At 32.4% G+C, this 25936-nt stretch overlaps 1 protein-coding gene across 1 annotated transcript in view; it reads right to left on the reverse strand.

Moving 5' to 3' along the window:
* Window positions 1-25936, reverse strand: part of ZBBX (zinc finger B-box domain containing) — a gene marked incomplete at both ends in the record, with an annotated part of 121096 nt that overhangs the window by 15270 nt on the left and 79890 nt on the right. Inside the window, 3 exons of the mRNA XM_081301908.1 lie at window positions 2079-2336; window positions 13150-13303; window positions 21347-21654. Coding sequence (XP_081158034.1) covers window positions 2079-2336; window positions 13150-13303; window positions 21347-21654 — 720 coding nt within the window. The remainder of the gene's footprint in view (window positions 1-2078; window positions 2337-13149; window positions 13304-21346; window positions 21655-25936) is intronic.

A 25936-nucleotide genomic window follows, 5' to 3' on the forward strand; every position in this document is an offset into this window, starting at 1 on the left:
GGATACCCTCATGTAGAAGATTGAAAATTGACCTATGGGGTCAATCTCTCACCCTGTACAAAGATCAATCAAAATGGATCAAAGGTAGTTCTGTAAGATCTGAGTTCTGAAACTTCTAGAGGAACATACTAGGGAATAAATTTCTAGATACTGGTTCAGGCTATTATTTCCTGGCTAGAACTCCAAAAGCACAGTAAACAAAAGCAAAGGATGACAAATGGTATTACATCAAATTTTAAAACTACTGTATAACAAAGGAAATAATCCACAGATTGAAGAGACAACCTACAGAATATGAGTAAACATTTGCCAGCTCTTTGTCTGGCAGAAGATTAATATCTATAATATATTAAGAACTGAAAATACTTAATATCAAAATAAAAAAAGACAATCCCAAATGATATAGATACATCTCAAAAGAAGAGATATCAATGACAAATACATGAAAGGATGGCTCAATATCTTTAGCCATCAGGGAAATGCAAATGGAACTACAATGAGATTCCATCTTACCCCAATTAAAATGATTATTATATAAAATAAGTAACAAATACAAATACTGGCCAGGATGTGAGGAAAAAGAATGCTTATATACACTGTTGGAATTGTAATTCAGTACAGCCATTACTGAAAATATATGAAGGTTTCTCAAAAAACTAAAAACAGAGCTACCATATATGATCCAGCTATTCCATTTCTGGATGGATATCCAAAGAAAATGAAATTACCACAAACAAAAATTCCTGAACAACCATGTTTACTATAGCACCATTCACAACAGCACCTAGGAATTACTCCATCATATGAAGAATGATATCTGGACATTTAAGTGGAAGAGGAAAAATATCATGTTAAGCAAAAAGAAGCCAGACATTGAAAGACAATTATTGCATGTTTTCTTTCATACACAGAAACAAACAAACAAAAAGTCCTAAAAGCAGAAGAGGTACTACAAGGTACTGGGAAGAAGGCTAAGGAAGTGGGGAAAGATGGTAAAATAGGAGTGTGGGGAGGATAGAGGAACCTCAGATTGGGTTCAATCAATGGGTACAATCGATGGGTGATATATGCATGTAAGGAAATATTATGACAGCAAATCCTATCAATTTGCACACCTAGTATGTATTAATTGTAATAAAGAGTAGTGAGTTTTGTGGGTGTTTTAGCTTTCTTTTTGTATTTTTTTATTGCTTACAGTTTTTAAATGCTGATATATCTTTTTCAGAAAAACAGCAAGGTTGTTTTTCAAAGGTAAGTAAGGAAAGAGATAATTAAATAGGATAAAACAAAAACAAAAACAAAGAGAAGAGCAAATGTAGAACACACAGGACCACAGAATATTTTAGCCTACCTTTTGGACCTGTGGTTGACTTCCTTCAAATTGTGTGAATGACCTTCTGATGAAAATAAGAGGATATTTTGATATTTTGTTATTCAACCAGACCTTTGCACATTCAAGAATGTGGTCACCATTGGCCAGACTATCCCCACTGAGGTTGCAAACAGAGAGCACAAGTATAATTTCTCCTCAAATTGTGGTTTGCTAAAGAGCAAAACTGGCATCATCTGGGTACTTGTTAGATGTGCAAAATCACAGGTCCCATCCCAGAAATAAGGACTCAATCAGAATCTGCATTTTAACAAGATCCCCTGGGGCATCTATGAATACTTTAAAGCTACAGAAGCACTGCTTTAAAAGTTCTAACAGGCTCAATTTTCAACAAGGGTATTGGACAACAGTTTTACTTAAAGCTAGAGTGATTAAACCTTCACTAGGTTTGTAGAAAGAGAAATATGTCTAGTATTGGTTTTGATTTTTCTGAATACACAGAGATCCTTATGCCACAATTTGGCTGTGCACTTGGTTTGCTAGGGGACCATCTCTGTTGTGACTGGACAGCAATGCATTTTAGAACTTTTTCAGGGTGTAGGCAAGATGTATCCAAAGTTGATAGCTGAAGAAAGAAAGGAAAGACCTGTTTTGCTTGCTTGTTTTTAAGAATAAGGTGAAAAATGTGACATTATTAACATTAAAAAATTAACATTATCTAGAGTGAAGAGAAAAAAAAAAGCATTACCCGCATGATTTCTCAGCACACCTAATTCTTTTTCCAAACTTTCTAAAGTTTGTTGATCAGCTGTGTTATCTAAGAAAGGTTCATTCTGGCCAGTAATATCAATATATTCAATTTCTAAAATTTCTGAAGCAGCTCTAGATAATGATCGAACAGCTGCACTTCTTGGTCGAGGCTGAGAGGATGAAAGGCAGTTGGAGCTGTTTTTAACAGAGTTGGAAAGTGGTAAATTTGCTGTTGAAGGTCTCCGTGACTTCTGGCCTAGAAGAAAAAGAAAAAGAATCCAATCAACTGTTTTTAAAATTCTGAGTATTTCATAATATGAAATACCAGCTTCCTGAAGATAGAGCAGTGAATATAATGCAACAAATTTTATGAGAAAATCAGGCTCAGGATATAGCTCAATGGTAGAACACTTGCCTGGCACGAGGCAAGGCCCTGGGCTCAAACCCAAGACCAAAACAAAATGAACAAACAAAAAATGGATTTCAAAGATTATGAGAAAACTGACTTTTGATTTTCATCTCCTGTCACAAAGAGAAAAAAAAATACCTTCTGAGTATTTTCCCTATTTTTTAATATTTAGAAGCAAATTGATTTCAATATCACTAAAGCAAAATATTTATAAAACAAGTCAACTTCAGACCAGCACTACTACAATCTTCTAGTCCATCCCAAATTCAAGTATGTTTGTCACAAGAGAAAACAACCTCTATGATGAATATGCGGCCACTTCCTAATGAATCAATTTTATTGACAGTGTGTAATCTATTATTTTATTTAAAACTATGGAGATTGAACCGTCTAATATACAAAATCTGTCTGAAATTTTAGAAAAACAGTTTTTAAACTAAGTGAGATCATATCTATAATTTTCCTATAAGAAGTCTGATCTGTTTGATGTGTACAAGTCTGACCTATATCTCCTGTGTGCTTTTTTCTTTGTATTCTGACAGTTCACTTTCCATTGCCTTATAGGATACTTTAGTTTACAAATTCCAGAAAACAGACCTAAGTCAGGTTACTACTTTATTCAACTAAGACGGTCACTCTTCTTATGTGTTTAAAAGATTGGTTTAGTTGGTTACTTCAACACTAAGAGTTTTTTTTTGTTGTTGTTTTGCTTTTGTTTTTTAATAGTAGGGAAAAGAAGCCTTTCAAATCATATACAACATAACTAATTTATAATTTTGTATTTCTCACAAAATACTCTTTAATAAAGGCCAAGGGAATTTTCAAGGAACAGATTTAAAAATTCACAGCATCGGTAAATTTTTAAATGTACTAAATTATTTTTCTGATTTAGAAATATATTCATAGTAAACATAAATTCATTTATTAATATATTTATGGTAATAATTTTGCATTCTCTTAACACAAACTGGCTTTGCGTAAAATATTAGATTCTTTAAAGAAGTGCAATTGTCATTCTCATGAAAAAACATGATTTAACTGAACATATGCTATGTAACATTACGCCTACTCTTGTTGACTCAAAGGAAAATGCAAAATTCAAAAAAGTGGCTACATTCAGTCAACCTATATAAAACATTTAATGACTATTGAGTTCATCCTCTTTTTCCTTAGCTGGAAAAACCACTTTGAATGTGGCTAACCTTAAGAAGCATTTGGTTGCAGTATGTAATTGTTTAAGCAATTAAAGTTGAGTGAGGTTAAGTTCCAAAGGGCACCAATTTTAATGAACATTGAAGAAATTAATTTTTAAAATGTTTTTTGTGGGAATAAAATTAGGAATAAATTAAAATAAGCTTCTGGCCCTTTTGTGTGTGTTTGTGCTCAGAAACATTTCTGAAAAAAATAACTAATAAAAAATGTGCATATATGTTTAAAATATATGTATGTATATAAATATTCTAAAGAATTATTTTAATGACTTGAATTTAGAAGTGGTTTCCTCTTTTATGTGCTATATTGCAAAGAATGGATATTTCATTCACAGCCATCAAGCAAGCTTGTCGCTCTTGTATGGAAGCCAGTGGGTACCAGAGGAAATTTATACAGAACTCAGAGGACCTGGGAGTATGGGTAAACCAAACTCTTCTCTTGTATTATAATATTTCTCAGTCAAGGTAAAACTTGAAGAAATTTAGTACTCTTATTAAAATAAAACAAACAAAAAGATGATACTATTAGTAAGAATTGGACTTTGGCCAATCCAGAAATATATGAAGTTAGAATAATTTAAAATAATGTAGATGCCCTTCAGAAAACTCAGGAGAGCACAACACTTGCTGAATTCATACAACAACATCTGGTTGCCACAGTATTTGAAGCTAATTGTTCCCAAAAGAGAGAAAAGATACACAGGGGATGGGTCAGACTTATGCTTAACACACAGCAAATAGACAGACCATCTTTCTTACTGGAAATATGTTCAAGGGTAATTTAAAGTAACCAAATCACAGGATGAGATAGAAGAAGTCCCAATTTGGTTGTTGATTTTGCTTACTTATTGTTCATTTAGGAAAACATGTCATTCTTTCTAGTATTTAATTTGCAAGCTTATTAATATTATTGCTATGGTTAAGGATTGACACATTGACTGGCACTAATGAAAAATGCCACTGGTGAGGCAATCACTCCATAATAAAAAATAGCCTACTTTGTAGATTATAAACATAAGAAATTACTTTTAGATAAACTTGTGCCATCATGGGCAATATAATCTTAAAAAATGATTCATGCCGATCTCAGCTAGACCACAAATAAAACAAAATTAATTTTTCTAGGTGTTAGTTAAAGAATATATCTCCCATGATTACCAATTAAACTATGCTGAATATTGATGAGATGAAATACAGTGGTATTAGTTAATGGGCATAAAAATACAAATAGGATATAAAAATATGAATCACTCCTCGAATAGTATTTAATATGGCACTTTATTATTGCTATTCTAAATATAACATTAGAACTTGATAAAACACATAGCAACAGGCTTTTGGGGTAGCATTTTAGTAACAAATAATTATATGTTACTAAATATGCTACTAAAATATGTTACTAAATGTGTCAAAGGACACATTATTTTAAGTCTGAATAAAGTTGGCAAAACATTATTGTCCACTGACATTCTTGTTCCATTATGTAAACTGATGAGCATTCATACATTAAAAAACAAACAAACAAACAAACAGAAATACAATTTCTAAGAGTTCTACAAAATATAAGGAAATTTTATTGAGTAGTATTGGCTTAGTTGAAAAAAAAATGCTAAGCTGGGGAGCTAAGAACATCATTGTCACATCTCACTGAATTAGAAGTCAGCTTATGACCTAGACACAGATAGTAATCCATATCACACCTGGAAAATTAAGGAATACAACAGTATAATGTCTTAAATCTCCTTCAACTCTGAGAACTTGTGAATTAATGCTCAGCCTGAGTCAATTATATAATCGTTAATTAATTCTTTGAGTTAATTAATTCAGGGTATTCAAAGTGAATGACACATTGCCCCTACCCTCAAATTTCATTCCAAATGAAGACTCAAGCTTTCTATCCTATTTCCCTCTTTCAGAAACACACACTAGGGCTTACAAGGTTCTAGCCCCCATTCTACATTGAAGGCACACTAACAAGAAGATTAGCTAGTCCTTGCTTTTTTTCTAAACAAGGTGGGGATAGCAGAAATCCCTACAAATAAGATAATGTCTGTGATATGTTCTATGAGAAAGAATAGAAGGACTCAAGAGACTAGAGTTAAATAGCATACTGAAAGCCCTATCTAAGGAGGTAAAATCGGGACTAAGACTGGTGAAAGAACCAGTCATATGAAGAAAGGTCCAAGGATGGAGTGAAAGGTTGCAGCAGAGCATCCTGGACAAGCATATTTTAGAATATATTAAGAAAGGCATGACCTACCTAAGAACAGAGAGGATCCACTTGGCTACAGGGTAGAAAATATGCAGTTAGGAGAGATGGTAACCAACTCATATATTGCTCATATAATGCGTAGAACAAATATAATTTTTTTCTACCTTTCTTGGGAAGTTTTGGAATACTTTTAGGCAGGAAAATCATGCGATGCTACTTAAGTTTTAAATTTATTGAAAGTACGTTTCACTTCCTCCAAACTATAAATATAAATAATTTTATGACTGTAAGGATAAACAATTTACTGACTACAAATAGTAGAATTTGATGAGAAGTAATCATAGTAACATGGTTTGGGGAGGGGTAAAAATGAAACTGGGATACAAGTGAGAGATGACAGGCAGCTGGCTTGGGCTTATCTTGAGCAGTGAAGATGGAAGTGTTTAGGTTTGGGCTGGCTTTTGGAGCTGAAATCAGTAGGATTTGCCTATGAATAAGCTGCAGCCAGTCAAGGTGACTCCTAGGTTTCAGGCCTGATCAACGTTTGGGTGCCCTTGCTATATACAGAGACAGGAAGATGGGGTGGAAGAGGAATAACTTTTAGCAGGGGGTGGAGAGTATCAATGTACTTGTTGCTAATCACATAAGTATTGCAATGTATATATAGTCACAAATTTTAAAATCTTAGAAAAATTGGAATCCCTTTCTATGCTGGCATCAGTTCAGAATATGAGATTTCTATAACTTGCAATATTTCCGGAACATTTTATTTCAGGCTACTACCTCTGTCCAGAAAGGCATTTTTCAACTCCCCTCACTGATAAATGTTATTACTTTTTAAAGACTTAACTAAAATGTCACATACTCTCTAACATCTTGCATATCTATATTTTCAGTGACAGTCATTATTCATCATCTCTATTCCTAAATAAAATGCAAATATATATTATTACTGACAGTATGTGCTATCATTAATTACCTATCAATTTCCAAAAATTACATTATTCATACTTTTTATAAATTTATTACTTATGCATTTACATATTTATACAACTATTTCTCAAAATATAAATTTTGAAGTACCTATATCAGCATTACAATTAATTGTTGATGAATTCAAATTTGAGGGTCTTACCTCAGCCTAAATGAATCAGAATCTCTAAGAGTGAGATACAGAAATCAGCATTACATCTGTTTCCCAGTTGATTATGCTCACTTTGAGGTTGGAGAGTCTCAGGCCATAGAGACAAGGGTATCACCAGGATTTTCATAGCAAATTATTGACATACACTGATCTGCCCAAATTGATACTTAAATACTTTTAAATACTTAAAAGTATTTGGCTATTTATTAAAAATTTGTCTTAGTAACAAATTTTTCATAGCATGCATTATGAATTTATTTTTATCAATATATAGTGACTTAAAACAGTTCCTTCTGATTGCCTCAGATAGAAGTTACCAGAATTTTTGAAGTTTCTTTGAAATTTGATGTGAGAATAGGTACCTAATTATAGAGCCAATTTTTTTTTATCATAACTGGATGGTTTTTCTTCTAAAAAACATTTATAACTGACAGATTCTCAACATAAATGCATATTGAAGGAATCTCAGCTAGCCAAGAGATTTAATCATAGGGTTTCGAGCAAGACAGCCATATAAATCTTATATACGTGAACAAATCATATGTAATTAAATTTCAGGTTTTAAGAGAGTCTTTAAACCAAGGCAATTAGCTCACTGTGTCAAGGATTCCTCCTCAATTGTGAGCTCCCTAAGGTCTAGCAGGAGGACTTAGGTATTCCTTAATTCCCAGGGCCTAGCATAGTGTTCACATACTCAACACCAGTGCATTGAATTGCCTTAATTCATGAGTTATCTACTGCAACTTTATGCCAAGTACAGAGTAAAGCAAACATACTTTAAGCAGGTGTAATGAATAACAGAAATGACATAATGATGGTAGTGATGCACACATTAGGAAAATATTACAACGATCATTCGATATGTCAAAATTATCTTATGTAAAAACCATGAAATCGTTTTGAAATCAAAATCCCATGGATAACACATACAGCAATTATTAGAACCAAACAACTTGCAAAACCAGTTCTAAGGAATAATCTTAATCTAGGACATTTGTTTTACATATGGCTAAATCCAATCAAGAGTACAAGAAATCTGGTATGAATATACTGCTTCCTGAGTGCATAATGAAATTCAGTGTGTATTTTATAAGGATCACTCAGGATAGACTATCTTAAGCTGCAAGTTGCAAACAGTGTTATCTAACACATTGTTGAAGAAAACAGCTAAGACTCTAGAATTCATGATTTTGAGAGAAATAATATGTATACTTACTTACTCAGTGTTTAGTTTGGTTTGGTTTGGTCTGGTTTGGTTTTTTTGGAAGAAAAATTCTAGGACATTTAGTTAAAATAATTGTAATTGCACAATCTAATATTCAGGTGCCTAGTAAACTGCTGAGAAAAAAAATACTAAATAAAATGACCCACAAAGATGGCATCGCTACATTGTATCCAGCCTTACCCTTTTTTTGCTTGTATACACTTGATGAAAGAGACTGGAAACTCTGCACAAGACCACAGGCAACTGCATTATCAGCATGTACACTTAAGCTACTTTCTGGGATCCATTCTCTGTCTCCTGAAATGGAAAAATGGTTGAAATAATATAAAGTATAGAATTAGGCAAATCAATGCAATTAGTTTATTATATTATCTTACTGAATGATATTCATCTGAATTAAGGAATATATATTTTAAAAGATGTATTATCAAATAAAGAATCTCATAAAAACCATTAAATTCACAAATCTTGATTAAAAAGAAAAAGCAAACTAAAATTGCAAATATAATCATGCATATTGAAGAGAAACAAATATTTTTGAAAGATAAAAAATACAACATAAGGTATAATACTTTACACATGAATACACATGTTTAAACACATAGAAAACGAAATAATATAAAAAACACCAAAACCCAGCTTTATAAACAAAATTACAAAATCAAGAAGTAAGGCCTGATGATAGACATCTGTAATTCCAGAAACTCAAGAAGCTGAGGCAAGTGAATTACACAACTTGAGAAAAGCCTGGGCAATTTAGCAAGACCATATCTCAAAAAAAAAAAAAAAAAAAAAAAAAAAAGAAAAGAAAAGAAATTTAAAAAGGCTGGGTGTGTGGGCTGAAGCTGTAGCTCAGTGGTAAAGTGCTTGCCTTGCATGTGTGAGATACTGGATTCAATCCTTAGCACCACATAAAAATAAAGATACTGTGTACTGTGTGTTCATTTTCAACCAAATAAATATATTTTTAAAAAATGGCTGGAAAAAAATAAAAAATGGCTGAGTGTGTAGCTTAGTGGCAGAGCACTCATGTGTGAGGCCCTGAGTTCAATCCCTAGTACCAAAAAAAAAAAAAAAAAAAAGAAAGAAAGAAAGAAAGAAAGAAAGAAAGAAAGAAATGAGAAATTTGAATATATACGTGCATATTGAGTCAGTAATTTAAAAAAAAAGTTTCTCACACACAAAAAAATCCCAGACCTAATGGCTTTATGGTGAGGTCAGACAAACATTTAAAGAAGAACAAATAACAATCCTTCTTAAATTATTTCAAAGATCTTAGGAGGGAATACTTCTTAACTCATTCTATAATGCCAGCATTACCCTGATACCAAAGCCACACAAAGATACTACAAGAAAAGAAAGATTTTGACCAATATAATATCTCTTACAAGCAGTGATGAAAGAAATCGTCCACAAAATACTAGCAAACAAAACTCAGCAGCACACTAAAAGGAATATACTACACGACCGAGATTTGTTCCTAGAATATAAGGAATGTTTGACATATGAACATCGATCACATTGATCAGTGTAATACACCAAACCTTAACTGAATAATTGATGTGTAAAATATACTTCACAAAATTCAACACCATCTTTCAATAAAAGCTCTCAGCAAAATAGCATAATCTATTCCATATGAAAACCCAAAGAAAGCATGATGTGTAATAGTGAAATACTGAAAGATTTTTTTTTTTCAAGTTCTGGAACAAGAAAAGGACAGCTGCTTTCATCACTTCTATTCAATATAGTAAAATATATCCAGTGAAATTAGGCAAGAAAAAAAAAGGCGGGGGGGGGGCACCCACATCAGAAACTAAGACATAAAATCTTCTCTGTTCAAAAATATGATCTTATTTGTTAGAAAACCCTAGAATTTCCACACACACACACACACACACACACAAATTTAAATAGAGATAATAAAGGAACTCAGCAAAATAGGCTAAAAAGTCAACAGGCAAAAGTCAACTACATTTCTTTATACCAGCAATGAACACCCTAAAATAGAAATTAAGAAAATAATTTTGTTTATACTACCATAACAAGTAATAAAATATCTAGGAGTCAACCAAGGAGATAAAACCTTTACACAATGAAAAATGAAAACATTTATGAAAGAAATAAAAGAAAACATAAATACATAGTCATGGACATAACCTAGTAGTGCTAAGATGTCAAAAGTACCAAAAGATATTTATAGACTAAATATTATCCCTATCAAAAGCTCAATGATATTTTTTGCAGAAGTAGAAAAACCTATCCTACGATTCATATAGAATCACAAATGACCCTGAATAGTCAAAACAATCTTGAAACACAAGAACAAAGCTGAAAGATACCTCCTGATCTTATAATGTACTATAATGACACAGTAATCAAAACAGTGTTGTACTGACCAATGGAAGAGAATATAGAATCCAGAAATAAACCCTCATGGCAAAATGATTGTTGTTAGTTGACAAAAATTGAATATATTTAGGGTACAAAATATGATTCGTTGAAGTTGAATAAATTGTGAAATAGATAAAATTAAGATAATTAACATATGCCTTACTTCACAAAACATACGTTTTTTTCCTAAACTGGGAATTGAACCCAGGGTCTCAAACATGCCAGGCAAGCACTTCATCATTAAGCAGCTAACATCCCTAACAAAACTTGTACTTTTATGTTTGGTAAAAACACATAAAATCTATTCTTTTAGTCAAATAATTTTTAACACCAATGCTTAGATCATTAAATGGAGAAAAAAGCAGTCTATTCAACAAAGGGTGCTAAAAAACCTTAAATCCATATGCAAATGAGTGAATGTGGACTTTTATCTAATATCGACTACGAAAATTAACTAAAAATGGATGAAGATATAAATCTAAGAAATAAAACTATAGAACTCTTAGGAGAAAACAAGGACCAAAGTTTCAAAATATTGGATCTGGAAATGATTTCATGAACTTGGTATAAAAAGACACATGAAACAAAAGAAAAAAATAGACAAAAAGAACATTAAGAAAAAAAATTCTTCACCAAAAAATACACTACCAGCTGGGCATGATGAAGTATATCCATAGTCCTAGGAACTCAAGAGACTGAGGCAGGAGTGTACAAGTTTGAAGCTACCCTCAGCAACTTAGCAAGGCCCTAAGGAACTTGGTGAGCACATGTCACAAAACAAAAACTAAAAAGGCTGGGGATGTAGCTCAGTGGATTAACATCCTGGATTCAATCCCCAGTAATCCCCACCTCCTCAAAAAAATCAAGTCACAGAATGATAGAGAAAATAACTTGCAAATAATATTACTATCCAGAATTCAAAAAAGAATTACTCAAAAAAAAAAAAAAAACACCCAACCTGACCAAAAATATGAGCAAGGGACTTGAATAGATATCACCTCATAGATGCTATCCAAATGACTAATATGCATGTGGAAAGATGGTCAGTATCATGAATCATTTGGGAAATGTAAATCTAAACTACAAGTAACTATAAGACACACCACCTAAGACTCAGGAAGATTACTATCATCCATAAAACCAAAAATAATACAAGTTGTCAAGGATATGGAACAATTAGAACTCTTGAATACTGTTGATGGAAATGTAAATAACTAAGAATCAATAAAATCAACAACATTAAGCTTATTTTCTACATAATTAAAATAGTATAGCCACTGTGGCAAATAGTATAGTAATTCCTCAAAAATCTAAAAATCAAATTACCATATGATCCAGTCATTCTACTTTTGGGTTTATCCCCCAAAGAAATGACAGCAGTATCTTAAGGAGATACTTGTATACATACATGTTCACAGCAGCATTACTTACCACAGTGGAAGGCAGGAACAGCACAAAGTACACTGATGGATGAATGGGTAGAAAAAAGTGGTAAACTATACAATGGGATATTATCCAGCCATAAAACAGAATTTTTTAAAGCCTTTTTCTCTACCTTAATAGTGACTTTCAAACTATGTCCCATAGAGTCTTGGAGGTTTGGAGGGATGAATAAAAAAGCTGGAATGAGAGAGCTTAATTCAGATCTTCTATCCTCACTTTTGTATATTTTATTTTATTTAAAGAAAGAAAACTCAGATACATGCAACAACATGCATGAAACTAGAGGATGTTATTCGAGGTGAAATAAGCCAATCACACACACACACACAAATACTACATGATTCCACATATGTGAATGAGGGATGTAGAATAATCAAAACAATAAAAACAGTAGAAGGATGATTGTCAAGGATTGAGGGAAGGAGAAGATGGGGAGTTATTGTTTAATGAGTGTAGAGTTTCAGCTTTACAAGAAGAAAAGGTTCTGGAGATGGATGGTGATGAAGGTTGTAAAACATTATGGATGCATTTAGAACCAATGATCTGTAAGCTAGAAGATGATTAAGATGCTAAATTTTAAGTGATGTGTATTTTACCGAGATATAGAAGATTAAAGAAAAAAGGAAATTATAGCTATGTCTCAGTAATTTCACAGATCCTAAGATTTTAAGACTTGTTTTTAAGATTAAATTTAAGGATCTTCCTATAATACTTAGCTGATGAAGTAATTCAGAGGGTTTACATTATTTTATAATATAGTGAAGGCCACACTCTAAACTCTGAAAAGAATCTTTCCCCAATTTCATGATAGTCATGTGTGTTTTTTTTCAAATTTTGATAGCAGTATTAGGTGTAAACATACAGTAACTCACACTGAACTAATTATTTTAGGGAGACAAAAAGGAAGTTATTTTATTCATTGCATAGAATTGTCCAGTATTTCCATCAATGACAAGAAACTGTTTTTAAAAAGTGTGTTAGAGATTTGTTAGGTTGGTCCATAAGTCATCTGATTTCATGTCCAAATTTACCTGCAAGTGTAATCCTAGTACTGGAATGGTTGCATTCTAAGCTATAAGAAGGAATTAAGTTGAGTTTTTCATTTTTATCAAAAGTAAAGAATCTCTCAAGTCCTTGATATGGTTCAGTTATAGGTTTACTTCTGAGGGCTATTTCTTGTAACAACTAGGAAACAAAATATTCAACAAAATTAAGTTTATTTTCTTCTTTATTATAACAAAGAACTGCATTCATTCATCAAACATCTTACCATGTACTATGTGGCATAAATTATGCTCTCATTAAGTTCTAACAGTGGAGACATAAATAACACAATTTTAATAGATAATAAGTTCTGAAGAGTGTATAAACCACAATCATAGTAATTATCTGAATGCTGTCATCAATGCAAGGAGAATGAATATCATAAAATAAAATTAAAATTTCCTTTCTCCCTTCTTTACTTTCTTCTCTCCATGTCTTCATACCTAAATTGTCTGGAATACAGAGTTCCTTTCATATGTGGTGCCATTGACCTAGTGTATTTTTTTATACATACAATAATTTCAAAGATGCAAGTAAAATACCAGGGAAAATAAGTCTGATCTGACAATGGTCAGGGATAAAATCCAAGTTAACAAAACACTCATCTTGAGGCAAATATACAAGCAAGAAAATGAGAAGTAATTAACAATGTTTATGTAGCTATAAACTAGCAGAATTAGGCTTTAAACATGGGCCTTGCTAATTTGAAACCAAGGCTTATTCCATCACCATATTATTCTGTTTTTGTATATGTTCTTATTCTTGGATAGGATACAACTGTGATGGAATTCAACACATGAATATAGTAGGAAGCATATTAGCAAACCAGAAGTGAGAACTATAGATGGCTTAAGATATAATCACAGTGACTTTCCATATTTAAAAATTCCCTGATTAATCTAATTAATGCTCAAATATAGCCTATTTCAAGGGATTAAATAATACAAAGCAAATGCTATAACTCTTTGCAAATTTACAAATCATATAAATGAGAAAATATAAAACGAAGCTAGTGACCAATAAAGCATGCCATTCAAAGACAAATCTAAATCCATTCTTTTCAGAACATCTTTGTGACTCTCAGATATTGTTCAGAACAGAATTCCTTCAGATCTATGCAATTGAAAATCTGGAAGATTTAAAAAGTCTTGCTTTACATATAGGGAAAGTTATACAAGGTTATGTTTTGTTTTGTCCAAATTCACAAAGCTAACTATTAATAGCCATGAATCCAGAACCAAGGACCTCTGACAGGTTCATGTTTTTCCCAAAGCTACCAGTTAGTCCTTCATTCCTCAGGAAAATTCTACCTCATGAAAATTGAAGAGGGAAATTAAGATCCTTACAACTCAATTTGGGTGTCAGGAAATGCTAAGCAAGAACATGAATTTTCTTCTGGACACAATAGATACCTATGTAATTTCTGCCTAGGGAATGGCCTCTCCTAGGATAAAAGGAAATTTAAAAAAAACACTCCAGGTCTCATCATTAGGGTTGAAAAGAAAGTAAATATATTCAAGGGCAAGAATTGGGTCTGCAAACTATGAAGTACCAATTTTTCTGATGTCAACTTTAGAAAGCTCTCCTTACTTTACAGCTCCCCTCTTGGTCGCTTTCTGTTTTGTATGTCTACAGCTCTCTGTTGCTGTGACCCAACACTTTAACTCATTGTAGAAATCAGCCATCTCCTGGAAGATGCTCAGACAGAATCTGGGCCACTCAGACTGAATCCTATTTAAGTGGAAGACAATTTCTATGAAACTATTTACACTTTTTTAATTCCTCACTTAAAATTATGTTGGAGTGCATTAAAATATTTATTTTATTTATAGAAGAGCAATTATCAAGTTGCAGACCCTTAAATCTGTTGAAGACTCCTTTACAATTCTTTGACAGATTCTTCCAACAAAGTATAAGTCTTTCAATCCAATATCCCCCATGAGAAAAAGTCAGGCTTTACATACAACTACTTTGCTACAGTCCAGAACTACGTTCAGACTGACCTAATTGAAATAAACAAGCACCACATAAGCCATTTTACCACAGTCACTGTGCTTGATAATTTCAGCAGGTTCAAGCTGGTAAGAACTTTATATTCCAGATGTTTAAATGCTTTTCTAGATTGTTAAGTGATCTAGGTTTTGTCAGAATATATTATATTCTGAACAATTTAAAATGTTAAATGGAATAAAACTAGAATGTATACAAACAATATATACCTTTTACTAAATATCTAAACTTAGTGATAAACCTTATAAACTGATGTGGTGGTTTAGATATGAGGTATCCCCCAAAAGCTCATGTGTGAGACAATACAAGAACACTCAGAGATGAAATGATTAGATTGTTAGAGTTGTGACCTAATTGGTGGATTAATCCACTGATATGAATTAACTGGATGGTAACTGTAAGCAGGTAGGGTGTGGATGGAGGGGGAAGCTTACAGGGAAGCAGCTTTCAGGTTATATATTTTATCACTGGTGAGTGGAGTTCTTTCTCTCTCTGCTTTCTAGTTGCCAGGTCCTGAGCTGCTGTCCTCCAACATGCCCTCCCACCATGATGTTCTGCCTCATCTTGGGCCCAGAGCAATGGATTGGCTGACCATGGACTGAGACATCTGAAACCATGAGTCCCAAATAAACTTTTCCTCCTCTACATTGATCTTCTCAGGTCTTTTTTATCACAGTAATAAAAAAAAAACTAACTAAATCAATCAAATAGGATGGTATGCTCATATAAAAGAAGTAAAAGAACACTGCTGGGAATTGGGGATGCAATATAAGTCATAGCCTTTCTTGACAGACCATGATTAATTGCAGGAAGTGAAGATGAGATACAAGTTACTGGATTAACTACCTAATGGATTAATAACCCACTTCCCTTGGAAACTGGATTGGAAAATGGGCAGGGCCTAATAGGCATGCATGTTTCCTTATTCCTGTTCTATTGAATAGAAAGGAATGACAGGGAAAGCTTTTTACAGTGAATTTATCCAGGAAGACTTGGATAACAGAAGCAGGGAAGGATGAGACACCATTGAGAACCTACTGGTAAAGAAGAGGTCAAAACAGATGCAAATACCTACACAAAAGGAGACTGATACACATGTACAGAGAGAAGGAAATACCTTAGCAGAATAATGAGTTAAATTATTTTAAGGCAATATCCCTGTCCTGATGATATCAAACTCTAGTATCCCTAAACAGTAAAGTTATTCTTTTTTCCATGCAGAGAACTGACTACAAGACTGGAGAAACTCACTGGCATGGTTCATTGGAAAACTGCAGTCTCCTGCAGGTGAAGCTTATTCTCTCCCCTTGGAAATATGAAGGCAAAGGAATATGCAATCCTCTCCAAAACATCACCTGACTATTGATGACATGGACTTGGGACTGTCCTCACCTAAAATTGTGGGTTACCACTGTCTTCCTGAAAAATAGCTAAGGAACAAACATGTTGTACTAAGCCAAAATCAAGATAGTGAGGCTACACTGAATAATTTTAACAACCAGATGGATAATATTAAAAAATTCTCTTTAGGCTCTCAAATAAATCTGTTGAGGATGTTTTCATAAATTTCAATAATGACTTCCTGAACACTTACTCTGTGTAAATCACTGTACTCAATTATGTAATCACTCACCACCTTAACAAAAAGCACATTTTTATATTAGTAATTTCAGAAATCAAACGACAGCAACATTGTAAAATTTTTGTTTTAATTGTGAAGTACTTTTAAAATGTAAATATGACACATAATTTTGTCAAATTAATATGCTCCAGATATTTGTACCACAAAAAACCTTTTTTAGATTTGAAGATATTTATGTTGACATTAACATATCCTATTCCAATGCATGTTTCTGATTACTATCATTTCTGAGGGTGTTCATAAAAGTTACAATTATCTTAAATGTTTGCAAAAACTGAGCTAGGTTCTCTGGCACTCCTACAATCCTAGCTACTCAGGAGGCTGAGGCAAGAGGATCGCTACTTCAAGGGCAGGTCAGCAATTTATTGAGACCCAGTCTAAACATAGAAAATTTTAAAAAGGGTTGAGGATGTAGCTTAGTGTTAGTGTCCCTGGGTTCAACCCAAGTACAGAAAGAAAAAAAAAATGTCACACTTACACTCTATGTATTTTTTCACAGTTAAATGTTTACATTATATTTTTGATCTGTATCCATGTGTATGATAGAAGTTCCCTTTCTTTCATTTTAACTGGTACATTGGTTTGCATTTTATATAGACTACCAATGATTATATTACCTGTGGTATTTTGTAAAATGTCTTTTATTAGCATTATGGGAGATATACTTTACTAATGATTTGAATTTTTTTTTCATTTATCAAAAGCTTTATCACATCCATTGAGCTACTGAATTTTTGAGAAAAAGCTAATTGGGTTCCTTTTTCACATAAGTTACTGGATTTGGTTTGCTATTATTTTATGACATCTAAATTTGTATTTTGGAAAATAGTCTTTTCCCAGTTTCTCTATTAATGTTATACTAGCCTCAGAAAATAATTGGGGAATTTTCTCTTCTTGTCTATTCTTTATAAGAGGTTGAATAATTTAAATTATCAATTCTTTAATGGCTTATTAAAATTTACCTCCAAAACTTAACTTGACTGTGTCTTCCTTTTTTTTTAATTGTTGTTTTTTTTATGAAAGGAAAGGAGTTAAGAAGACAATAGATGCATGTCTGCTAGTTGAAATGCTTTTATGGTGTCTAGTCCATTTTGTGTTACAACAATAGAATATCATAAAACATGCAAGATTTAAAGAAAATAATTTTATTTCTTAAAATTGTGGAGGCTAGAAAGTCATCTAGTGAGAGATTTCACGTTGTATGATTACCTAACCACTTCAAATGTCCTAAGTCCCCACTCCAGTCCTCTGAATATTGAGCTCCAAACTTGAGCACTTAAGTCACATTTATAAAAAATCTAGTTTTTTTTCAAAATTTTTGAAAGTACTGTTTTAATGCTATAAGTAACTAACAATTTGAACATTATATCATTCACTGTTCTGACTTAACATATACTGTTTATTTGTAATTTCTTCATTTTTTTTTTTTTTTTTGGTCAACATGTCCAAACTTAATACGTAGTCTTAATATGGTAGACTTTAGCCTTTTAAAAAACAGCTTCTAATTGCATTGATACTATTTATTACTTTTTGTCTTAGTAATTTCTGTACTTAACATCATTTTTTTTATATCTTTGAGTTTGGATAATTATCATTGTTTTATTATTTATGAGTCAGGTTCATAACTCATTAATTCTCACTCTATATTTTCTTGCATTTATGGTTACATGTGCTTCATAAACTATAATAGTTACATCCCAAGAAACCTACCATTAAAATGAAAATATTGTAAAGTTGAAAATGCATTTAATACATGTAACCTGACAAACATCATAGCTTAGCAACACATCACAATGTAAAGTAACTAACTTTGAGCTACAGTTCAAGGTCACTACCCAGTATTGTGAGCAAATATCAAATATCCAGAAAAAGTACAAAATGCAAAAATTGAAGTATGGTTTCTGCTGATTGCGTATACTTTGGGGTCACATTTAATGTCAAATATTTAAAATTTATTTTATGATTTATTTCTTAGTCCAAACTTATTTGAATTGTGTTTAATTTTCTTACCATTTTGTTATCAATTTATAATTTATTTTACTGTGGTTTGAAAACACAGTGTCTGATATAATTTCTTTAGGATTTGTTGAGACTTTCTTTGTATCTTTGTTTTGGCAATGAGTTATAAAACTGTATTTTGTAAATGTTCCATGTGTTTCTGCAAAGAATACACATTTTCTAATTATTACAGGGCTAATACTTTGTCCTGTAAGCTGATTTACATTGTTCAAATATTCTCTATTTTCACAAGTTAAAAAATCCTTTTGGTTTGATGGGTCTGTCAGTAATATCATGTAATTTTGTCCATTTTTGCTATAATATATCTGAGGTTATATTAATAGATACTTACAAGTTCAGATTTCATTTAATTTTCCTGATAAATAATTAATTTTATATACATTGTAATTCCCTTTGCCTGGTAATTCTTTATTATCTTAAAGTCCTCATTATTTTTTTAAGTTAGTAGTTGTTTTTACTTTCAAACTTTTCCTCATGTTTAATTTTAAATAAGTTTATAGTTTAAAAAACCATCTAGATTGTTTTTATATCCAAACTTAGAATCTGTATCTAGCTACAGATTATACAATTTAATCTGTTCACACTTTAATCTGTTCACAGCTATTCTAATTGCTTATATGCTTAGACTTATTTCTGTCAACTTATTCTTTCTATTTGTCTTCAAGAACTGTGAAAGGTCTGAAATTTATCCTCTTTGCAAATCTTTACCCTATCTTCTGGCAAACGATACAAGACTTCTTGGTCAGAGACGATGAAGATTATTATTCAGAGCTAAAGCAGTTGTCTAAGTATCACTAATTTGAAATTGGTATTCCAAGGACCCAATTTCCAGAACATTGTGACAACAACTTGGTAAGGTTAGGCAGACTTACTACTCAGAACTAAAGAATAGGCTCTGTATGCTAGGATGCTTTTCCTATAACCCAGTCCCGTACGAGCAGGTTTCACCTTCATAATACCCTGTGGTAATTGGGAAATTGGTTTTCTTGTGTTTTATTTGCTGAAATTCATGCTGTGATCATTTGTTTTCACTTGGAAATTGGGAACATAAGCTCTTCTGAGGTGGAACTTTATTTGGGGAATTCTAATGTTGGATAAACTATGGGAAGGTCTTTCTAGAAGAGATTGGGATTTACTTCTATCAGATACATAAGGCTATTATTAATAGGAATGGTTTGACAATGACATTAATCTCTTAACTTGGAGATTTCAAATAAGAAATGCTTATTCAAATATATTGAATAGGTATATAAAGACCTACACTATGTGATTCTGCAATCTGTACACTCAGAAAAATGAGAAATTATACCCCATCTGATTCAAATGTAAAAAAAAAAAAGAATGGGATCCTAATTAGAATAAGTTATACTCCATGTATGTATAATATGAGAGAATACAATCTACTGTTATGTATATCTAAAAAGAACAAATAAAAATTTAAAAATATATTTTAAAAAGACCTATACTAAATGAATGCCTGAGATTTTCATTTTTCATGATAGAAGTTGTGTTGATTGAACTACCCCAAAATCCTATGTAAATCAATTTCCCTTCATCTAGTTTTACATGTGATTATTTCTTCTAATTCATTCTTTTAGGGATCTAAGCATTTTTTATTAGAGCATTATAGTTTACATAAGTAGTTGGGTCCATTTTGACAAAATCATACACATGTGGAATTTTATTTCAATGGGATCTAAGTTTTTTCAGAGGTCTCAATTTCTCATTTTACAAAGATACAACATAAGTTACAAAGTGGGCAGAGAAAGCCAATCCCCCAAGAAAAGTAACAGCAACCGAAACAGTCATTCTTCTGTACTTAGGGTTATTATTTCAATTTAGGTTTCTGGAGATACATCTTAAATAATTATTAAAGATTATGAAAATGTTTGACAACCCAACTTCCAAAGAATTAACTATTAATAATCACAATTACTGAAAACCTCTACTATATATCATTAAGGAATAAATTTTAGTCTTAAAATCTGGCAACAATAAAATAATGAGCTACATTATGTGTATCTCCTCTGAAAAGAAACAGACAAAAAAAAAAAAAACCACCACCATTTCCTTATTAGTCCTAATTCTGAAAGAATTAATTTCTTTCCCTTATATTATACCACAGAAATTAGTTCTATCTATGTATCTACATTATTTCATTTTGACCAAGATATAACAAAAACCTGTAGGATTTATTATATTAATTGTAAGAATGAATTTCATTTGTAAAAGCAATGGCACTCTTACTATGGTATAGGAGGTGGGCCTTAAAGTATTACTTGTTACAGAAAACAATTTGTTAAAATGGCATTCACCATATTAGATTCTGACCTGTAAGTCATTGAGTTTTATTCTTCACATGAGTTACTCTTCAGCTACCACATGATAATAAAAGGCAGCACATTTTAACTTCAATAGAAAATAACATTTGAAAACATGTCATGTCAAAGTGACATTTTCCTATGAAAATTCCTTATACTAATGTTAATATAATAAACATAATAAAAATTTACCAGTGGTGATTCTGTAGTTTTAGAAGCTTCAGAGTTTGGTCTTTCATGAAGATTGCTAGATTCCAAGGATTCTTTGGTGTGTTGAGATAATTTCTCCTCAACAGAAGGTTTATCTAAATCTATATTTAGCAAGGAATCCTTCCTCTCAAGAGATGTACAGGAATCATCAGACTTTTGGTTACTTTCTTTATCTATCTGTTTGTCTTTGAAATTTCCTTTAAAAGAGCTGTTTTCCCCTATTTTTCCGATGTTGAGATAATAAACATCAGGATCCATAACGTTGTCAAAATCTACATATGAGGTTCCTGCTGTTGAAAACACATATTTACAAAAGGTAAAGAGATTCAAATAAATTAATTAATTTAAATGTTAATAAAACAGAAATTTTGTGATAAAAATTTTTACCAATTAAGCCTTATTTTATCCAAATTTCTTTCCTGATTGGTTCAGCATCAAAATACTTTTACTATACTTATGTTCATAAATGGCAATCATAATTTACTTATACAGGCAAACATTAGTAATGGGACTAATAGAAGGAGGCAAGATGTTATTTTGCAATGAAATCTTGAAATTAATGCAAAGTTTTATTTTGGTCTGCAGTTCAGATCCCATTTCCCCATCTCTTCTCAGATTTTCCAACTGCAATTCATAAGAAGTAATGCAAATGAAACCATTGTCCACTGTTGCTTTATCCCATCAACTAAACAATCAGACCTTTTGCCCATCCAGGGACCATTTGCCGGGTTGCACGTGACTAAAACACTCAGGGGTCACTCCAGGAAAAGTGGGCTAATTGGGCTGCACGAAATAACCACACAAGAGACAGAAATACCTTTTTTTTTTGGGGGGGGGGTGCTGTGACTGCTCCTCTGACCTTAAGGATCCACAGAAAGAGACAGAGAGCACACGCTGACCCCCTTTATTGAGGAGAAGCTATTCAAATGAGGCAAGGGGTCAGGTTTCAAGGGGCTGAGTCTAGCTTCATGATGTCTGCTGTCAGCAGGTTGACTGACATCTAGGTAGGCCACACCACCCAAGGGCACAGTAAGAGAAGGGGACACACAAAGTGTGTTTCCATGGAACATTCTATCCCAAACAGGGCAAGGGGAAATATTACAAAGGAACAGGTGAGCATAGTTCCACCCATGGGGCTGTAGGAAGGCATGCCCATGGACGAAGACACAGTCGCTCGGACCCTAAAAGATCCGGGCAATTGTCTGGGTTACCTAGGCAACCAGATCACAGAGTGACCTATGACGATGATGACACACCAATTAGAAGGGGAGACAGATGAAGTCATGTGCTAGTCGGCCTCCCACAGTCCACAATTTACCTCCTTTCTCTTAGTGATAAGGAGAGGGCAAAGGGAAATCTACCCAGTGAAAGAACAGCAGCAGTTGGAGGCACAGAAAATGTGTAGCTGGGACACCTGCCTCTAGAAAGTTACAAAATGAGCGAGATCATATTAGTCACCCACCTCATTAAGTCTGCTTTAAATAAATCACTTGGTGTAGATAATTGGTTTTCAATCTACTACACAATGGAATCATGTGAAGGTGCTCTTTAAAACTGACTGTGTATAGGCCTGACCCCAAACCAATTAAATCAGACACTGGAGGTGAAACTCAAGCGCTGGCCTTTTTTCCCCCCTTCCTCTACCAGATTCTTCTGGTGATTATAAAGCACAGCCAGAAATACTAGTTAAGGTGAAATACTGGTTAAGACTTTCTGAAGAATGACAATTCTTTAATGATTTTTGCATTCCTTTGTTTTTATTATAAATAAGAGTACATATGCTATTTTGGTATTAAATAGAGCTTTATCTGATTATCCCTTACTCTCTTTACAAAACAAATATCTCTATAAATAGACTACCTAAAATAGTAGAGGCTTTGACTAGACTTATCTCTCCAATAATGTGAATTCTGCTTTACATACCAAAAGATTTCGTTGTTATGTTCAAATGTTTACATTCATGGTAATTACACATGGTATATGTAGAACTTTCACTTCTGACTACAGCAGTTCTTAAATATCACAAAATATTATGAGAAATAAATAATGTGTACATCAGAAAAATACTTTTATAAGAAAATTATTAAGGCTTCTACAGTAGTACTATACTTCTCTGTTAAAATTATCTGATTTTTATAGAAATTATCTGATTTTTCATTAGAAAAAGAAGCCATTTCTTATGTTGAATTTTCTACAACTACCTTCAATAATATTTTAAGGTTGTAAAATTCTACTACAGTCATTGTCATTGAAAAAGTGAAAAAACAGTCTTTTAATAATGTTTAAAATGCAATGTAAGAAGCCTTTTAAATATTTAACTTAGTCTATTCATGGAAAGCCTGGTGCAGTGGTGTATGCCTGCAATTCCAGCAGCTCTGGAATCTGAGGCAGCAGGATCGTGAGTTCTAAGCCAGCCTCAGCAAAAGTAAGGTGCTAAGCAACTCAGTGAGACCCTGTCTCTAAATAAAGTATAAAAAAAAAATAGGAATGGGATGTGACTCAGTGATCAAGTGTCCCGAGTTCAATTCTTGGTATCCCCCCACAAAAAGCCCTATTATGTTATAAATATTATGTGTCTTAATTCAATACTCAACAACCAATTATTCTTATGAATCACTTGGGTTGAAGAAGAAAAATCATATGATCATAGTGAAGCATTCTGTTAAAAGCATTTGACAAAATCTAACCCCTATTCATGATAAAAACTCTCAGCCATCTGAAAAGAGAAGAGAACTTCTTAATTTGATAAAGAACATCTCCAAATGTCTTAACCACTAACCTTATGCTTAATAGTAAGAAACAAGAGCTTTTCTGCTAAGATCAGGAATAAGAAAATAATATCCCTTCCTTCCATTCCTTTTCAACATTGTACTAGAAGTCCTACTTAATCCAATAAGATGGGGAAAGGAAATGAAGGTACTAAATGATAAGGATATCTGTCTTTATTCCCTGATGACTTGATTGTCTATGTAGAAAATTCTGAAAATATCACCACCACCCAAAATCAGGCTTGAATTTACAACCAATTATAGCAAGGATGCAGAATATGAGATTAAAGTATAAATGTCTATCTCTTTCCTATAAACTAGTAATGAATAACTGGATTTAAAACTGAAAACTCAAGACCATTTATATTAGCAACCCCCTCCCCCCAAAAATAAAATACCTAGATATAAATCTAATAAAATATGTATAAGGTCTGTATGAAGAAAACTATAAGGTTCTGATGAAAGATATCAAATAACTAATTAGACAAATATTTCATGTTTCTGGATAAGAAGATTCAATATTTAAAGATGTCAATTCTTCCAATTTGATCTGTAGATTTCATGTCATCTCAATAAAACTCCTAGTTTAATTTGGTGACTATTGACAAACTCATTCTAAAGTTTTTATGGAGAGGAAAACAAACCCAAAGAGGCAACACAATATTAAGGAAAGAGCAGTTAGAGGACTGACACCATCCAACTTCAATAATTACTATAAATATACAATAATTATATAGCTTGGTATTAGTAAAAATAGATAAAAAGATCATTGGAAGATGACACAAGACCCAGAATATATAAATAAATAAAACTAAGTAATCTTTGAAAAAGGAGCAAAGACTGTCTATTGAAGAGAAGATTGTCTTTTCAACAAATGATGGTGGTGCACAAGAAAAACCACACAAGAAAAAAAAAATGAATATAGACACAGACTTTGCAACTTTCACAAAAATGAACTCAAAATGGAGAATAGACCTATATATAAAATGCAAAACACAGAATAAGACATAGATGATCTTGCACATGGCAATAAATTTTGAGACACAATGCCAAAGAAATAATAAGATGAACTTCATTAAAATTAAAGACTTTCGCTCATGAAAAAATACTTTTAGGAGAATGGGACAACAATCTACAGACTGACAGAAGATATTTGTAAAAGACATGTTTGATAAAGGATTGTTATCCAAAATATACAAAGAACTCTTAAAATTGAAGAATAACAAAGCAACCAATTTAAAAATAGACAAAATTATAAATAGATACCTTAATGAAGAAGATATACAGAAGGCAAATAAGCACACCAAGAAAGGTCAACCTCATATGCCATTAATAAATTGAAAACAAAACAATGAGTTATTACTACACAATAATTACAATAGCAAAACTGTAAAACATTGAAAACCTCAAATATTGATTAGGATATAGGTCAATGGAAATTCTTGTCAAATACTCATGGAAATGTAAAACAGTATAGCCACTCTGGTAGACACAGTGGCGATTTCATACAGAACTAAACATACTCTTGCATGAGATCCAATAAACATCCTTCTTGGTATTTTCCCATGAGGTGAAAACTTATGTATAATGGGTTTTTACCCACATATGAATGTTAATGGAAGCTTTGTTAATAATACTCAAAGTTTGGAAGCAATCAAGACATCCTTCAATAGATCAATGGATAAATAAGCATATACATGTACAACAGAATATTTTACAGTGGTACAAAGAAATGAGTTTTTTAGTGTGGAAGGTTGACAGTGAGGGAAGCTGTGCATATTTGGGGGCAAAAGACATATAGCAA

This window comes from Spermophilus citellus, assembly GCF_964194105.1.
Source record: "Spermophilus citellus genome assembly, chromosome: 7".
In the NCBI taxonomy this organism is placed as follows: Eukaryota; Metazoa; Chordata; class Mammalia; order Rodentia; family Sciuridae; genus Spermophilus; species Spermophilus citellus.